Source organism: Natator depressus, chromosome 4, assembly GCF_965152275.1.
Source record: "Natator depressus isolate rNatDep1 chromosome 4, rNatDep2.hap1, whole genome shotgun sequence".
In the NCBI taxonomy this organism is placed as follows: domain Eukaryota; kingdom Metazoa; phylum Chordata; order Testudines; family Cheloniidae; genus Natator; species Natator depressus.
The window spans coordinates 11,014,164-11,031,588 of record NC_134237.1 but is presented as its reverse complement, the minus strand read 5'-3'; the positions used below and the strand labels follow the sequence as shown (position 1 = coordinate 11,031,588).

Here is a 17,425-nt window from a genome sequence, read left to right as displayed (position 1 = left end):
TGGGAGTGGATGGGTCATTACACAAAGTAAAACTATTTCCCCATGTTTATCCCCACCCCCCACCGTTCCTCAGACGTTCTTGTCAACTGCTGGAAATGGCCCACCTTGATTATCACTACAAAAGGTTCCCGCCCCTGCCCCACCCGCCCCGCTCTCCTGCTGGTAATAGCTCACCTTAAGTGATCACTCTGGTTACAGTGTGTATGGTAACACCCATTGTTTCATGCTCTCTGTGTATATAAATCTCCCCACTGAATGAATCCGATGAAGTGAGCTGTAGCTCACGAAAGCTTACGCTCAAATAAATTGGTTAGTCTCTAAGGTGCCACAAGTACTCCTTTTCTTTTTGCGAATACAGACTAACATGGCTGCTACTCTGAAACTTTTTATTTATGACAACTTACCACTACAAATTTCATATTTTTCAAAAGTAATTCAAATTGTAAGATCACAAACATCCTATAATTTCAATGCAGAGACAAGACACTACTCCTTAAAGATCTCTCAATGCATAGTTTAACAAGGTTTAAAAAAATATTCCCTAATACACATTTATAAAGCAGTCCAAGATTATAGTGACATATAGTTATAAATTTTCTACACATAAACATAAACAGATGATAATGGATAATTACTAGCTTTACTATAGTTTTTGCACTTTTGAATGGTCTAGGGCTGCGAAGTGTGACAACCTAAGACCCTGACTTAGGAAAACATCCCCATTCAAGAAAATATTGAACAGCATGTCGTTAACTGCTTTCCTGAATCAGGATCTAAAACCAGAATATACTTTTCTTTTTATCCTTGGCAGCTGAGGCTACTACAAAGGCACCACTTTCAAAATAAAGTAACCTTCTGTACTTAAGTTTTCAGTAACACAACTTGGATGGCAAGCCTCTTATATAAAGCTATCTTTCTTAGACGAATGACAATCAAAATATACATCAAAAACCACCATTTGTTTCAGAATCTGTAAAACTTAAATTCCTAGACTAATACTGGGACTTTTATACAGAAGTGTATTTACTGTATGTTACTGCTGCACACACTAGGTAAAATGGACCTTGCTTCTGCCTACGTCTGCATGTTACTTTGTACGTGAACTCACCTTGAGTAGCTTGATTTCTCTCATGGCAATTTTTTTAACCATTTTATCATCCTCACTTTCCAAAAACTTCTTGATGGCGACTATTCTTCCATTGTCTTTATTTCTACACTTCATTACCATTCCGTAGCTTCCTTCTCCGACTAGCCCAAGGGTCTCATATTTTTCCATTTTAATTCAGAAACCGCTGTGTCTTTGTGCTGAAAGCCATAAACCAGGGTAAGCTTACACAACAACAGCGTCTACATTTCTGACAAATTCTCCACTGCTTTTACTACGACCAGTCTCCCCCGGCCCCCACCAGCACACATAGTTAATCGTAACCTTCCCAAGTTGTGCTCTGTGACCTCCCAGGAGTCCGTACGAGACACAGTAAATAACAAACCCATAGAGCAGGCTGAGCGTTTGTATTGTGTTTGATGTGTCAGCACATCTTTTAATGGAAACAAAAGGGTCTGTGCAGGACAAGGTCAGAAGCCTGGACTGAAGTTAACAAAGCAGTAGCCAAACTTTTGGCAAAATATTATATTTATGCAAAGCCCAAAAATTTTTGTTTGTGTATCTTTATGACAAAGTGAGTAACAGCTCTGAATTTTACATACCTTCTGTTTTAATAAAAAACATACATATGACTGATCAGAAAAGTAGATACAAAACTGCAGAGATTACAGTATACTTTGCATTTAATAGCTTATTTTGAATGGCTAACTGAAGCCTGTACAGAAGAGGGTTGGAGCTGACATTGTTCTAGGAAGATAAGCAATCACTCATGTTGTCTCAACCACAGAGAAGAGGAAACTCAGCTCATTTTTCACCTAATAATTTCATTTTGATCATTTCTAACTGGCACTGCTTAACCCATAATCGAGCTGTCTCTTGAGCATCAAAAGGAATAATTCCATTTCAAACTTCTTTGCTGTTTTCACACAAGCCTTAAATAGGATGCTTTATGCAGTGATAACAAGTCTATGAGAAACCAAGTGCAAGGAGAGTTAATGGGTCCAAGAGGAGATGTAAATATTTCAAAAATACCAATAAAAAATAAGAATCAATATATGGCCAAGAATGTATTACACAATCAAAAGTGGCCAATCCCAGACTCCGAAAGCTTAGATCATTTCTTATTGCTAGGTATGAGCTTGCTCTTACAGAAATCAATGTGAATTTTGCCCTTGACGTTAATAAGACTAAGGATGGGCCCTACATCCTAATGCTACTGTAACTGGTGAATGTTGCGTGCTGTGCTTTGGAAATGCAAAACACTCACTGAATCCTCAATTACCCACGGCAGGCAAGGGCTTGTGTTTGAGACACGTGTGAGCCAGTCTCAAAGCAAGAGTGCCCCAACACATATGCCTCCCTCGCCCTCACGCTACAGCCCCCTGACCAGGAAATACATAAAGCAACTAACCTGAAGAAAGACAGAGGAGAACTAACACTGGCAAGGGGGAGCTGTGATACAGCAAAGAGCATTCCATCCACCGATGGGGCACCTGTCCATCACTGCAGCATCCAAGCCCTTCACAAGTACCTCTGGGGTTGATTTGCTTTCACCTCTAGCTGAGGAAGGGTTTGCAGCAATATTGAGGGGTTAATATCACAGTGACTGAATCACCTCCCACCCCCAACAGAGAATGTATGTGTGTGTTCACTCCTTATCCAGGCACAAATCTCCCAAAGCCTTAAATTACAGAACCTCCACTAACATCTCTGTAACCCCTTCCCACCATCCCTCTGTAGGGGGAGTCCCACATCACACCCCCTAACCTCCCTATCCACCTCCCCCCACCGCTGCCCCTCTGCAAGGGGTGGGGGACACCACACCAAACATAACATCCCTCCTGCATACCATACACCTTTCCCCCACCTCTCTGCAGGAGGAGCCCCCATCACACCCTGCAACCCCCTCCCTCAGTGCAACACACCTGCCCCCCGCCCCAATGCAGGGGGCGTCTCAGCTACACCCTTCAACCCCCTCCCTCAGTGCAACACACCTGCCCCCTGCCCCAATGCAGGGGGAGTCTCAGCTACACCCTTCAACCCCCTCCCCCAGTGCAACACACCTGCCCCCCGCCCCAATGCAGGGGGAGTCTCAGTTACACACTGCAACCCCCTCCCCCAGTGCAACACACCTGCCCCCCGCCCCAATGCAGGGGGAGTCTCAGCTACACCCTTCAACCCCCTCCCCCAGTGCAACACACCTGCCCCCCGCCCCAATGCAGGGGGAGTCTCAGTTACACCCTGCAACTCCCTCCCCCAGTGCAACACACCTGCCCCCCCAAACGAGGGGGAGCCCCACGCCGCGCGCTGCTCACACGCCGGCTGCCGAGCCCGGGTGTGCAGGGGGCTGCTGCGCGGGCAAGGAGTGGGGAGTGGGTCGGGTTCCCCAGGGCTGGGCTGCCCGGAGCGCGCGCGGCGTGGGGAGCAGCCTCCCCCATCGTCACCCACCTGCCCCGAGCGCTTCTCCCCCCGCCGCGCGCTCACCCGGGAGCAGCGGAGCAGCCGCGCGCCCGGCACACAGGCCGCGCGGGGCCGACACCAGCCGCGGCGGGGTGGGCGGGCGCGCGCCCCGCCAGCCAGCCGCCCAGGGGTGGGGGGGGGTGCACGCGAAGGCCCGAGCAGGCTGCGAGCGCGAGCGACGGTAGCCAGGGGCAACGGCGCAGCTGTACACACGCCGCCGCCAGGGCCGGGCGGAGCCAGCGCGTGCCGCAGCCTCAGGGAGTCCCCGGGTCAGGGAGCCGCGCTGCAGGCACAGGCCGTGCAGAGACGTAGTGCTAGCCTGACCCTCCCCCGCCCCCCAGGGCCCGAGGAGGGATTTCCCTACACCCTCCTATGGGGGGGGGGTTTACACCCCCCGAATTTCCAATAACCGCCGCCCCCAGTTTTGTGAACTAGTTCCAGGCAGTGTTGCCCCTTGAGGGATGGTTTGGAAATTTGAAGTGAAACATTGATGCACGCTTTAAAAGCACATACAGCGTATGATAAAATAGGGGTGTCTGAGAAAGTATAAAAGATTTAAAAAGGAGGAAGATGGCGGAGCTTCCCGGGACAGCTGTTGTTTTTATGACCATGTCAGTGCATTCATTTCGCTGATGTTGGCCAACCTCATAACTTCAAGTGGTGGTTTGTAAGCAAAGCCGAAGTGAGCTCTCCCCCACAGCCAGTGATGAACAGGAGGCCGAGGGGAAAGGCTTCCAGACCAGATTGTATTTATATTCACACCTCGTCTACCTAGGGATCCAGCAAACAGAGCTGCATTGCCCCCGTGATACGTTTCGGCTGGGGTTGGGTTACAAATCACTTGAAGGAGGGGTAATGAAATGTTATTCTTATTGGATGAGTAAAGGGCAGTAGAACTGTACTTAGGCGGTGGTGATTGAGGACATCAAGAGAGGGGTGGGGGCAGGTGTTTTGCTTGATAGTCTGCCTGTGTCACAGGTACAGTTTGACCTGCCCCTCTCCACTGTTTAAAAGACAGAGCTGATTAGGCTCCATAGATAGTCTTGTGTCCTGTTAAATGATCACTACAGCTGCAGTCACTGAGAATCAGGTTTAAGTGCTTAGACCTGCAGGGGGACAGTATTTCTGTGGAAGAGATGGCCCAGTCTGCATCAGCAGCCAGGTTCCCCCACTGAGAGCCCAGCTGAAATCACTGAGACCTGGTAGAACTTCAAGAGACCAACTCATGTGAACAAACATGGCTGAGGCATCCTACTTGCTATTTAAGCAAGAGATACCGCACACTACAAACTGGAGGCCAGTGTTAAGTGCATTGGCACTTGTTCATCCTGAAGTTGAACACTGGTTCTGAACAAGACCAGCAAATGCTCACTATCCTTCTGCAAGAAACTCAACTGACGGGCTAGACGCATGTGGTGCCACAATGAAAGACTCAACAGTTGAGAAAGTGAAGAACACTCTCACCACATTCAAAAAATTTGCACACATGGCTGATGAATGCACCAATGCAAATGGTCATCAAGTCATTGTTTACGTTATCTTGATGTCAGTGGTAGGCCAGTAGATGCATTTCTAGATGTTCAAGTTTATAGAAGACAGATTGGCTGCATCTGTGACAACCCACATCTTAGAAGAGTGAAATGCTTGTCAATGGGACCCCAAACAGATGGCTGCTTGTGCATTTGCTGGAGCTTCAAACTTCTCTGGAAGACATGGTGGAGCACAAGCTTTGCTCAGAGAAAAAAGTGTAACCCTAATCTCTCCTATACACACATGCAGAGGCCATCTACTCCAACAAGCGCTAGTACGAGCTGCAGACTCTTCAAAAGATATTAAAAAGGCTATAAATTTAATGTCTTCATTATATTCTTTTTTCAGCAAGAGTTCAAAAAGACTGAATATCTTGGAAAATATAGGAGATACACTGGGACTGAAGATCAAATTAGTCCAACCTGGGAAAACCCTCTGACTTTCTCATGAGAGATCCTTGGCTGTTCTCTTAAAATTACTCCAGCCATTATTACTGGCTTTGGAAAGTATCTAGCAAGATGGGATGGATCTAAGTAGTGAGGCTAGTGGATTACTTTTGCTACTACATTCAGAGAAGACCATTGCCATTTTCCCTCTTGTAAATCTTCTGTTGAAACCACTTAGGTCATTAAACAATGCCATCCAGGCATCTTCTACAACAGTAGTAGATCTTTGTCCAACAATAGAAGCTACATTTGGATCAGAGAGCTATCCATTGAAAAAGTACTGGAAGAAGCAAAGACTTCAGTCCAGAAGTTGACTAACAAAGGAATTTATATTGAATCCTTAAGTGAAGAGGACAAGAAGCATTTGTTAAGACAACTGAAAAGCTTGACACAGACTTGATTCTTAAAAATCTACAACAGCGACTTCTAGATTCTGCTCAACCTCTATGTAGCTTTTACAGATCCCTGTCTTATGAAACACCAACAGTTGAGTGGAGTGAGACACTACCAGCAACGGGGCTGCCATGTGCTCAGGACAGAATAGAGAATTTGAACACAGAGTGGGATATCGTACGACGAATGAATGAAGATTTGACTTCAACTTATTTTTTTTATCATCACTAGTGGCTCGACCCGATCTTTGTGTTATGTTTCCTGGGCTGAAAAAAGTAGGAATTCATCTCTTGCTACTCCCAGTCACAACAGCTACAGCTGAGCGTTCTTTTTCATCACTGAATAGAAGTTTGTGTTTTGAAAGAAGTCTCCTTCTGCCTGATTATGTGACTGAACTAATGAGCATATCAATTGAAGGAATGGAAGTATCGGACACACGAGAAGCCACCAGAGATGAAAGCATTGCATTCAAGAAGTTCATTAACAGAGTTGTGCAAAATTATAACAAGAAACCAAGAAGGATGTAGATGTCATGCTTCATAGAAGGCTTGAGTAGCCAACTTTAATTTGTGTGTGATTTTAAAATTTAATAAAAATGGTCATGAAACATTTTTCAGTTTTACACTATGGTGCCATACAGCCCACCTTCACCCTCATGGTCTCACCCCTCATTAGCCCTGACCCCCCCCCCCCCGCCCAATTTCAATTCCTGGGGAAAACACTGGGCCCAAGCCCGCTCCTGCCTCCATTCAGCACCTGTTGCTGCTGCTCCTGGGAAATGCAACCAGCGCGCGCTCCCGCCCTGGCCCCTGGCAGAGCAAAATGCACATGCTGGAGGAGACAGTGCAGCACACCCAGCTATGGTCAAAGAGCAGCAAGAAGCAGCCCAGGGCATTGTCTCCCCGTGCTGCCTTTACCCGCACTGAGAACCCAGCGGAACAGTCCCAGGAGAAGCCCCCGACAGCCAGCGTGGAAGGGCTGCTTGTGCTTCGACCCTAGTCCAGAACCAAATAGGGTAGAGTAGACCTGGCTTAACACTGAGCATTTGACAGAGACGAGCCCCTCCTTGAAAACGAGTTCCATGCCCCTGCTTGAAGCTTCGTTCTGCCCTTCGCTCTGCAACATCTTGTGGAAAGCTAGCACTGAGGTCCTGCTCATTGCCATTACGGGTACCATTTTTTTTTCAGATGCATTCACTCCCTCTCTGAAATTACTGGCAACTTTTAGGGATGCATCCTGGAAAATTATGGTGTTGGCCAGCTGATGCCTTCATGTTTTATTAAAGTTTCAACTGTTTTCTCTCTACCAGCATTATAAGAAAGTTGATTCATCCTTAGATACAGGCAATCGCTTATGCAAAAGCATTCCAGTAACATCGTCCCTGGAGACCGCTATTAACATGTAATGGTGACAACAGTTCTAAACAAGTAAGGGCAGTGAGAGGGGTGCTACTTCCATAGCCTCTCTTATACCCTCAACCACATCTAACCTGCTAGTCTGCCCTCCTAGCTCCATAAAGCACCTGCCTTGCACCTGGACAGACCCCTCACACCTTCTGCCTGATTGCATGTAGACAGCTTTAAACCATCTAGTTCAGCACGGTTAGAAACAGGATAGAAACAGCACCTGAACAGCAGGTGTGGAGGGAACATGCTTTTTTGCACCATTTCAGGTCCAGTCCATGCCCTAGAGCAGAGGTTCTCAAATGGGGGTTGTGAGCCCGGACGGGAGGGGGGTACCAGGGTATTACATGGAGGGGTTGTGAGTTATCAGCCTCCACCCACACACTGCACTTCACCTTCAGCATTTATAATAGTGTTAAATATAAAAAAGTGTTTTTAAATTTACAAGGGGGGGGTCACCCTCATAGGTTTGCTGTGTGAAAGGAGTCACCAATACAAAAGTTTGAGAACTATTGCCCTAGGGCATGAAAGCACCTGCAGCCTTGATGCTGTTGTCAGCATCTATTTCCCACCTTTTACATAAGCCTCATTTTTGAGGGGGCAAGTGGCCAGCTAGATGAGGACAGGAGTCTCGGGCCCATGCGATTTAAGCCCAGTACCCTTGCTGAAGAGTTGAAGAAAAACTAGAGGACAGACCAACGCTGCCCTTTGGGAATTAGAAGAAGTAGGAATTGCTGTATGGAAGTGTTAGTATCCTTTGATCTGCGAGAGATGATGGGAACTGCCGCCTCTGATGTAGATAGTTTGCAATGTCTCATGTGACTGAACAGGCCAATCCGAGATTTGCATGATTTTTGGCAGTTATTGCAAATGACTGTATCTTAGTTGGGAGCAGTGTCCCCATTTTATCATTCATTAGACTTACTTCAGTCTATGTAAGTCATTAATCTAAACCATTAATCTAATCTCCACCCCTGCTTATGTAAAAGCACCCAGGTCACCAACTGGTATCAGTGGAAGAACAGTGGCCTTGGCATATAGACAAAATTTGAAAGAGACGTGAGGCACAGCAGACCAGAGCTAGGGAGCAAAGACCGATAAGAAACTAGAGTAACGAGCAGTTACGCCAGCCCTACCACAAGATAGCGTGCAGCATTTGTTCTCAGACACACAAGAATAGGCTTTGAACAGGTGCGGTCACGTGAAATACATTCACCCTCAAGCAAGGGACCCTGGTTTTGCATACAGAACTTACACATCGGTGCCATAAGATACAGCAGCGTGAGCCAGAACAGTTACTATGACATGAACAACTTTACAAGTATGAAACCATAGAGAAGAAACTCACTGGTTATTAACAGATTATGCTGATCTTCTCAAATGACCAAAACACAAGCTTTACATTGCTCCGGTTGCTGGTCTACAACAGGGTGAAGGAAGGTGGACTGCAGAAGTTAGGTCAAATTTTGCAAGAGGGTTATGCATTACAGGCTTTTTAGGACAGTGAGACATTAACCTCAGTCTAGGCACACACACAAATTCCTTTGTTGTTTTATTGCTTGCCTACAGCCTGGGGGCTGTAATCACTGCACTCAGCTACAGCAGGTGGCTAACCGCCAAGCCCCAAGTATTTAGTCCTTCCATCCTTTCCCTATTATTTCTTTGGTATTGCTATCCCCAAATATTACACAGAGAACTTTTCCCTTCCTTATTTTATTGCATACAAATGCTGAAGCGATTTTTGGCGTGGGGATAGCCTGTGATAACCTATTTACCACCAGGTCTTGGTACCACCCCTGGTGCCAACAGAGCAAGGTCAGCTTTTCAGTTGGAAAAGATTGTAAGAGTACTTCAAAAAAGTTACAGTAGATCACTGTGTATCTGTCCTCCCAGCACGCTTGCTCACACAGGCGACGGTCTATTACCGTCACCTCCCTGACAAAATGGAACACAGGGAGTTAGCTGAAGTTACACTAAGGAGCATCATCTACTACTCTTTGATTTAAAGGGAAACCAGCAACCAGCCTCTTATCCCACGACAGATCAACCTGGGAATAAAAAAAAAGGTACATGATAAACTCCATTTCAGCCGGAAGTGAGGCCAGAGGTCCTGGAGAGCCAGAAGCTGTAGGGTTTGAAAGCGTGGCCTGCTGGGTGCAAATGCAGATCATTTGCCAGAGGAAAAGGTGAACAAGAGATTGTCATGAGAGAGGATGGCAAAGGGCAAGGAAGAGCCAAGCTAAGAGGCAGCCAGCTGAGATGTGGAGGCAACAGCAGCAAGAGGCATGGTGTTCTGGACTGAGACCAAAACTGTGTATCCATCAGCATGTCCAGACTGTTGCACGTTCTGACATGTACCCAAACCGGCAGGCTAACTGGGCAATCAGGGTGACAAGACCTTCCTTGTTCTCCGAAGCAGTGTTTCAGTGAGCAGCACTGGCTCATGGAGATGAATCCAGGCCTGCCCCTCCACCACCTCTGTCCTTGAGCGACACGAAGCTTTCTGTATCAGAATAGCAAAGAGAATAAACAGCTCCGCCATCCAAGCATCCTACTGGACTCAGCTGGGGCACCAAGAGGAGAATCCTGACGTTGCTAAACAGACACTCCGAACCACTTACATAGTTTGGGGCAGCAATGCTGAATTTTCCCCAAAGTTGTTAGCTGCAGACGACATGACAGTATGAAAGAAGCACTCACCTATCAAGAGAAGGCACACAAACAAAATGTGGTTGTCAAGAAGGGTGGATACAGAGACAGGTTGTGGGAAAACAGCTCTGCTGTGTGAATGAGTGGAACAATGTTAGTGAAACTCATACTTGTCAGTTCAATACAATCAAACAGGTTTGCAATAAACATACAGGGACTCTGAGTACCCCAAAGGCCAAGCTATTAATTTACAGGCAGATATTAGAAATGTGACATAGAAATTTGTATGGAGGGAAAACTGGCAACGGTCTCAGGAAGGAGAGGCACTCAGGACTCACTTGAGAGCAAAGACCATTAAACCGGTCTATTTTAAGAAACAAACAACCCAATGCAAAAAAAAAAAAAAAGCCAACCAACACACAGCACAGGCCACATCTGGAAGGGGTCACAAAAATCAAGATGCGTTAGTTGAAATAAGGTGGGTCCCTTGAAATCACATTAGCCAATTTCCTTCCCAGTACTGGGGATCGGTTTGAGGTGTGTTCACACTGAAATAGTAGATAAAGGAAACTGACTACGCACAGCCAAGTCTACATTGATGCCAAAATCCAGAATTTGTAATCGTAGAAGAGGAAGAGAAACACTCCAGACTGCTCTACAGGCAAAACCGCAAGAAAGACGTTAACACTTGAAAAAACATTTTGCTCCAGCAAATAGTTCTAAGGCTTATAAGTAAATTTATGCAATGAAGTAGCTGGACTGTTTTGCTGAAAGCCTCAGCACATAATTTATTCTTTAGTCTCCTTGATACAACTTCATTTTGTAAGCTATCCCACCCTCAGGAGGATCACTCATTGTAACCACTCAATAAAAGAGTTGACCACAGAAATGTTGAGCTACAACACAGACCACAAGAGATCATTAGTCCAATCCCCTGCATGGAGGCAGGACCAAGTAAACTGGAGTCCATCTCGGACAGTTGTTTGTCTAACCTGTTCTGAAAAAACAGCCACAACCTCCCATGGAAGCCTATTCCACTGCTTAACTATCCTTATAGTTAGGAAGTTTTTCCTAGTATCTAACAAATCTCTCCTGCTGCAAGTTATTTATATTCCTTCTTGTCCTAACTTCAGTGGACTTGGAGTGTAATTGATCACCAGCATCTTTATAACAGCCCTTACCTTATCTGAAGACTTATCGAGCCCCATCCCCCTCAGTCTTTCCTCAAGACTGAACATGCCCAGTCATTTTAAACCTTTCCTCAGGTCAGGTTTTCTAAACCTTTGATCATTTGTTTCTCTCCAAGTGTAGCACCAAAACTGGACACAGGACTTCAGCTGAGGCCTCACAAGTGCCAAGCAGAGCAGAATTACCTCCTGTGTCTTACATGATACTCCTGTTAATACACTCTACCATGCTGTTAGCTGTTTGTTTTTATTTTGCAGTGGCACCACATTGTTGGGTCATAGTCAATCCAGATCCTTTTCTGCAGTATTACCGCCACTCCAGTCATTCCCCATTTTGCAGTCGTGCATTTGATTTTTTCCTTCTTCAAGTGTAGTACTTTGAGTCTTGATTGAATTTCATCTTGTTGACTGCAGACCAATTCGTCAAAGTCATTTTGAATTCTAATCCTGCCTTCCAAAGTGCTTGCAATCCTTCCCAGCTTGGCATTATCCACCTCTTTTATAACCATGCTCTCCACTCCACTATCCAAGTAATTAATTAAAACATTGACTAGTATTGGACCCAAGGCTGATCCATATGGGACCCTATTAGATATATCTTCCCATTTTAAACAGCAAACAACTGATAACTAGATTTTCAATCTGTTGTTCACCCACCTTATAACAGCCTCATCTAGACCACATTCCCTAGTTTGCTTACGAGACTATCACATGATTGATTGGCAATCCCTCGATTAGAGGATGATCTCTACCATGCATTTACATATGGGTCCTGAGATGACTCATGAGACTGATCCCGGAATCGCAAGTTCGCCCGCAGGAGGTACAGACATTTTGTGGCAGGCCAGTGGCCTGCTGGGAGAAAGTTATTTCTTTTTCCTTCCTTCCTCTCTCTCTTTTCAGCTTTGAGAGCAAGGCGCTTCTCTTCGAAGCAGGCCACTGTCTGATGGAGGATATGGTGCCACTGGGGTCGGTTGGCGGCTTGCTCTTCCGAGCTTGTGACGTCCACGTCAGTTTTCCTAAGATATGCTTTTTCAGTGTTTCTTTGTAGCATTTCCTCTGACCAACACGGGATCTCTGACCATGGGTGAGCTGAGAGCAGAGGACCTGAGCTGAGACTATCGTGTGGGGGACTGTGTCAACAGCCTTTCTCCCATGCATTAGGCCAGTAATCCAGTCAAAGGCAGAAATTAGATTGACTTCAGGGTAGATTAAAAATGAATAAAAAAATTGAAAAAATGAATGTAATATCCATTGGATTATTTGATATAAATTATGTTTTATTTTTAAAAGGAAACCTGCTTAAAATGAATAAAAACGAGGAGGTGGAGGAGATCTACTAGTTTTAAAAGTTTGACGAACAGCCTAAATAACCCGGAGAATGTCCAAGAGATTTAGGCAAGTAGGAACTTAAGATCCAGTAACTTTCACTTAGATTTGAAAATTTCTCCATGGTGAACCTGAAATAATCAGTTTAGTTCAATGACAACAGTTAATCCCCCTTTTTGATAGGTCATTTAGTTGTAAATGTGAAATATTTTGATAAGAAGTTTATATATCCAAATCTCTCAAGGTTGTTTTAATAAAAATAAATCTTATATGCTGTATTGTATGTTTAATTTCAGTTATCCTAAGGCAGCTTGACAAATCACAAGCAAAAAAGTTTGCAAATATGCAATATATCATTCACTACTTTCCAACATATTAAAGGTGTACAATTAGAATCTGAAAATATTAAGTTACATAATTGCTTAAGTGTATAGAATTATAATTTACCCTCCCAGGTCTCAAAAAGGTGTATCAAATCTAGTGTAAAGGCTCTAATTGTAAATCAACATGTTTAAATGGTTACGTTAACCAGAGAGAACGCATCTTTTTTTACAAGGTAACTTAAGTAAGAACAGGAAAAAAGTTGATTTAAATTAACCCAGCCTGGTTGATTTGGCATGATTTGTTTTTGATAATCCATGTTGGTTATTACTTACTACCCTATTATCCTTTAGGTGCTTATAAACAGATTAAATAGGATTAAACAATTGTCATATTAACATCTGGAACCCTCTCTGACCTGCACGATGTATGTCGAGTTCAAGAAGGGTCCACACACAGAAGACACCACTTTCAATATTGCCAAATGTACTAAAAGTTAACTCTACATAACAGAAAGACTTCATGGCTCACGCTGAAAGACTTTCTGCATTTGGTCTTTGTCACCAACTTACACTTTGAGAAACAGAGCAAAACCCTGCTCTGATAGTTAACGGGATTTAACGTTGAGATACAGGCATTGTCAACAACTTTTTAAAAATGCACAAGAATTTGAACCTATGTATTTGAATGCAGCGTGATGGCTCATGTATATGACTCAGCACCTGAAGTCCTCTGGACACAAAGCTAATTGAATTGACATTTGTTTTGTACCAGGAATTTAATATTCAAGATTAGAATGTTAGAGAATTAAAAAAAAAAGCAACGTTTAAATCTTATTTTCAGTACTGATCAGCCCCCAAGCACTATCTCCCTAAACTAAATTTATCACACCAGTACTATGATAATTATATGTTCTGGCACATACTACTATGAAGATACTTACAAAATAGTTGAGGCATCTGCTCAATAGCCACTTTTTACAATCACTTCAATTTAGTTTCAAAGACAGGTATAGAATCCCTGCATGAAGCAAGGAGTGACTAGACTAAGTTTACAAATTTTCCCCACTTAGTCACTTAAAAATGACATCCTACACAATCTTTGTAAGCACTAGATTTCTTTAAAAAAAACACTTATGCCACAAAGTGACCACCTTATGAGATGTTTCAGCTCATAACAAACACTGAAATCGTTAAAGAGCCCTTTGAACTTTTAATCCCCCCCTTTATTATTTTTGGTTGCATCCTTTTAACATGCAGAATAGCTAATTTACCAGTTTGAGAGAACAGTTTATATTCAGGCAAGGTATCCGCAGACAACCCGAGTGAAATATCTAACTACAGGCACTTACATTTGGGGAAGATGGATTGTAAAACTACGAACAAGTTAAAGGACTGGAAGTACTCAGAATGTTGCAGACATGCCAGCATAAACAGGTTTAGACATCTTAATAGCAAAGACAAGATATTTTACCTCTTAAGTCAGTGAAGGGGTAAGGTGATGCTCAAACTGTGTCTACTGTGGCGTTTGAGCATTAAGAACAACGAATAGGAGAGCCATAAATAACTAGCCATGGGTTTATCCTATTCCTGAGGGCTGATTATCCTGGAATGCGTTTTAATAAGGGTAGTTTCATATCAACTTTACTACTGGGCAGGTGAAATGTTCCAGGACTAATATAAGAACCATTGTTACGTAAATATGGCACAGTTTAACGAAAGGCTGTATTTCTATCCACGAACAGTGGAACTCCAAATATGGCAGACAAGCATGCTGGAGCTGTAACTTTTTTCTTTTTCCTATTATGGCTGCCAAGAATAAAATACCCACAATCACAGATAACACAAACAGAAGTTGTGCTGCTGGTAAGCCAAGCACCAGCTCTGGCCAAGGCTGCAGGCGTCAACTAAGAACGGACAAACTCACAGCTGGAAGACAGACCAGCTCACTTTGTGTTCCTATCATTCAAAGGTGGTGTTAAAATGTATAAGAATGTGTTTAGTGTTTAAACTTCATTAAAAACTGGTGGGATGTTGCATGCATAGTTATCTGCAGCCTGTTCTAATGTAATAGCAAACATTTGCATTGTATCTCTGTAACTAAGTAACCCTTCAAAGGAGAAGCCCTGTATAATGCAAATGAACTTTCCTATTAAAGTACTAGTCCCTGTGCATGGTCATTGTGTGGGAGAATCAAAGAGCAAAGTCGAAGTGCATTCCTCTCTTTCCCATCATGAAGTGAATTATTCTGTGCAAGTTGAAGGGCAAATTCAGAAAAAAATATCCAAATAGACTTTTAACATTACATGGCTCTACCAGGGTAAGTCTCTGGCAAGACACACTGGGTTTTTTCCTTTTGAACCTTACTGTATGTCAAGTCATCTTGGAAATTGGGCCCTGCAAATCACGATAGCTATTCTCAGTCCTTCACGTTTAGCAAATATCTGCTTCTTCTGCCTCTCACCATCTCTAATGAATCAGAAGCCTGTATACAAAAGCCTCCCGAATTTTAACATCCAGCAAGAAATTTCAAGTTGTTTTTTTTTGTTTTAAGACTTCAGGTGGCAGGACTGTCCTTTTAAAAAAAAAAATAAAATAAAATAAAAATGCAGGAAGCTCAAGGTTTATCTGTTTGAATAGTGTTTAAGATTGGTCACAGATTTTGAGCTCGTGAGGATCCCTTTAAATAATTTTACTGTAGCCAATAACTGAATTAAGAAAGTAAGAACAGCCATACTGGGTCAGACAGTATGCCACGTGCCCCGCCAATGCCATGTGCCCCAGAGGGAATGAACAGAACAGGTAATCATCAAGTGCTCCATCCCCTGTCACCCATTCCCAGATTCTGGCAAACAGAGGCTAGGGACACCATCCCTGCCCATCCTGGCTAATAGCCATTGATGGACCTATCCTCCATGAACTTATCTAGCAACTAAATGTAAAAGGGCTTTTCTGATTGGATCTCAGATATTCCTGCTATGAAAAGAGTTATAGTCAAGACATTACACTCTGAACATTTAACCCCAGCATACACAGTTGTTACCAGTAGCACAATCGAAGTGGGAATTTTATATATGCAACTCCCATGATAAATATGTGGTTTGACTACTAGCATTAAGAGCTTTTTTTTTTTTTTTTTTTTTTTTTAAACACACCAATACTTTATATGGACAATTATTTCCCAAAAAGAAAAGCTGACATTAACACAGGCACGGCCAGTATCTGGCAATTTGAATGAGGCCAGAAAAGGAAGGATCATGCCATGTAAAAATGAAGTGCCCGACCTCACTATAAAATAAGTGATAGTGCAGCCAGGACCAAGAAAGTCTAGTCCACTTGAAAGTTTTATTTAAGTGTTTTTTAAACATCTGCCTTCTCCATACCCTGGGTAAGGACATAATTATACTCAAAAGTACATTTTTTCTGTTGTCACTGAGTACTATTTAGTGATCACAATCCTCATCCTGATTTGTGCTACATTTACCGGTTGGGAAGAAGTCTAAAGTTACTCAAATACCGAAGTGTTGACTTATTATACAGGGACATTGAGAGACTGAATTGTGTAATACCTGGAGAGAGATTTTAGTTCAGATGTCAGGAGTTAAACAAATGCCAGGTAATACTCCACCATCCACCCGTTAATCACCTTTGGCAGCAGGAAACAGCTGAACACATTTGACAACAATGGTTTAAAAATACTGTTAAACAGAATAAATATTGCAAGATTAAAGTAGCGATAGCATCAGATGGACAAACTTGTAAATAATACAACAATTTTTTGCTACACCTGTGCAACAAAGGACGCCTAGGAAATTTGTTCTTGACATTTAATTATGTGACAAACAAAAAATGGGTAAATACTAGAATTATTCATTGCAAACGCAGGGCTGATTTTCTTGTCTGTGAACACCTGCTTGTCCTGACCGGTCAAACATAACCCCAATAGCTGCTTGGTGTTGCTCCAAAAACTCCATCAGTGTAGGATTTATTTATTTATTTTTTTAGAGAGAGAGAGAGCGAGCGAGCGCGCGCGAGCTTTATATAAAAATTGCTTTACTTAGGTGAGTAGTTTCTACTGAAGCATATAACATGCAAGTAAGGGGAGTAGCTTTTGATCCTACATCACTTTGAGGAATGCATTTTTTTTAAATTGGCTTTTACATAGTAAGGTCTGAAATAATGCTACACCAGAAGAGACCTACATTCAAGAGAGAATTAGGGACAGTGATAAATGCTGCAGACATCAGTAGTTTATTGGTATGTTTAGTCAAAACACATTCAAGAATGGAAACTTAAAAGTAAAAATACTTTCCACCTGCAACAATTAACTAGATTCTACTAGCATATAATGCTTAACACATTACAGCAATAAAGATGGTAATCCACTGTCTTTTATACCTACTAAAGCCAAGATGGCAAGCCAAGTTTGTTGAAATAGGATTGTAATGATAGAATACTACCACCATCCACAAATCAGCAACTAACAGTAATGGTCAATGAATCCGTTACTTTGCTTTAAGAGGTACATTTACTGAAAGAGGGACAAGAACATTAAGAGTCCACAGTACAGTAGGTGAACAATCACCATGTAAACTTCTGGGTA

At 43.2% G+C, this 17,425-nt stretch overlaps 1 protein-coding gene across 1 annotated transcript in view; it reads right to left on the bottom strand.

The window, feature by feature from the left end:
* CDKL2 (cyclin dependent kinase like 2) overlaps positions 1–3,657 on the bottom strand; it is a 36,773-nt gene extending 33,116 nt beyond the window's left edge. The window contains exons 1-3 of the mRNA XM_074950392.1: positions 3,554–3,657; positions 2,517–2,665; positions 1,109–1,305 (exon numbers count right to left, since the gene is read on the bottom strand). Of these exons, the coding sequence (XP_074806493.1) occupies positions 1,109–1,276 (168 nt within the window). The 5' untranslated portion in view covers positions 1,277–1,305; positions 2,517–2,665; positions 3,554–3,657. The remainder of the gene's footprint in view (positions 1–1,108; positions 1,306–2,516; positions 2,666–3,553) is intronic.
* Between the last annotated feature and the right edge of the window lie 13,768 nt (positions 3,658–17,425).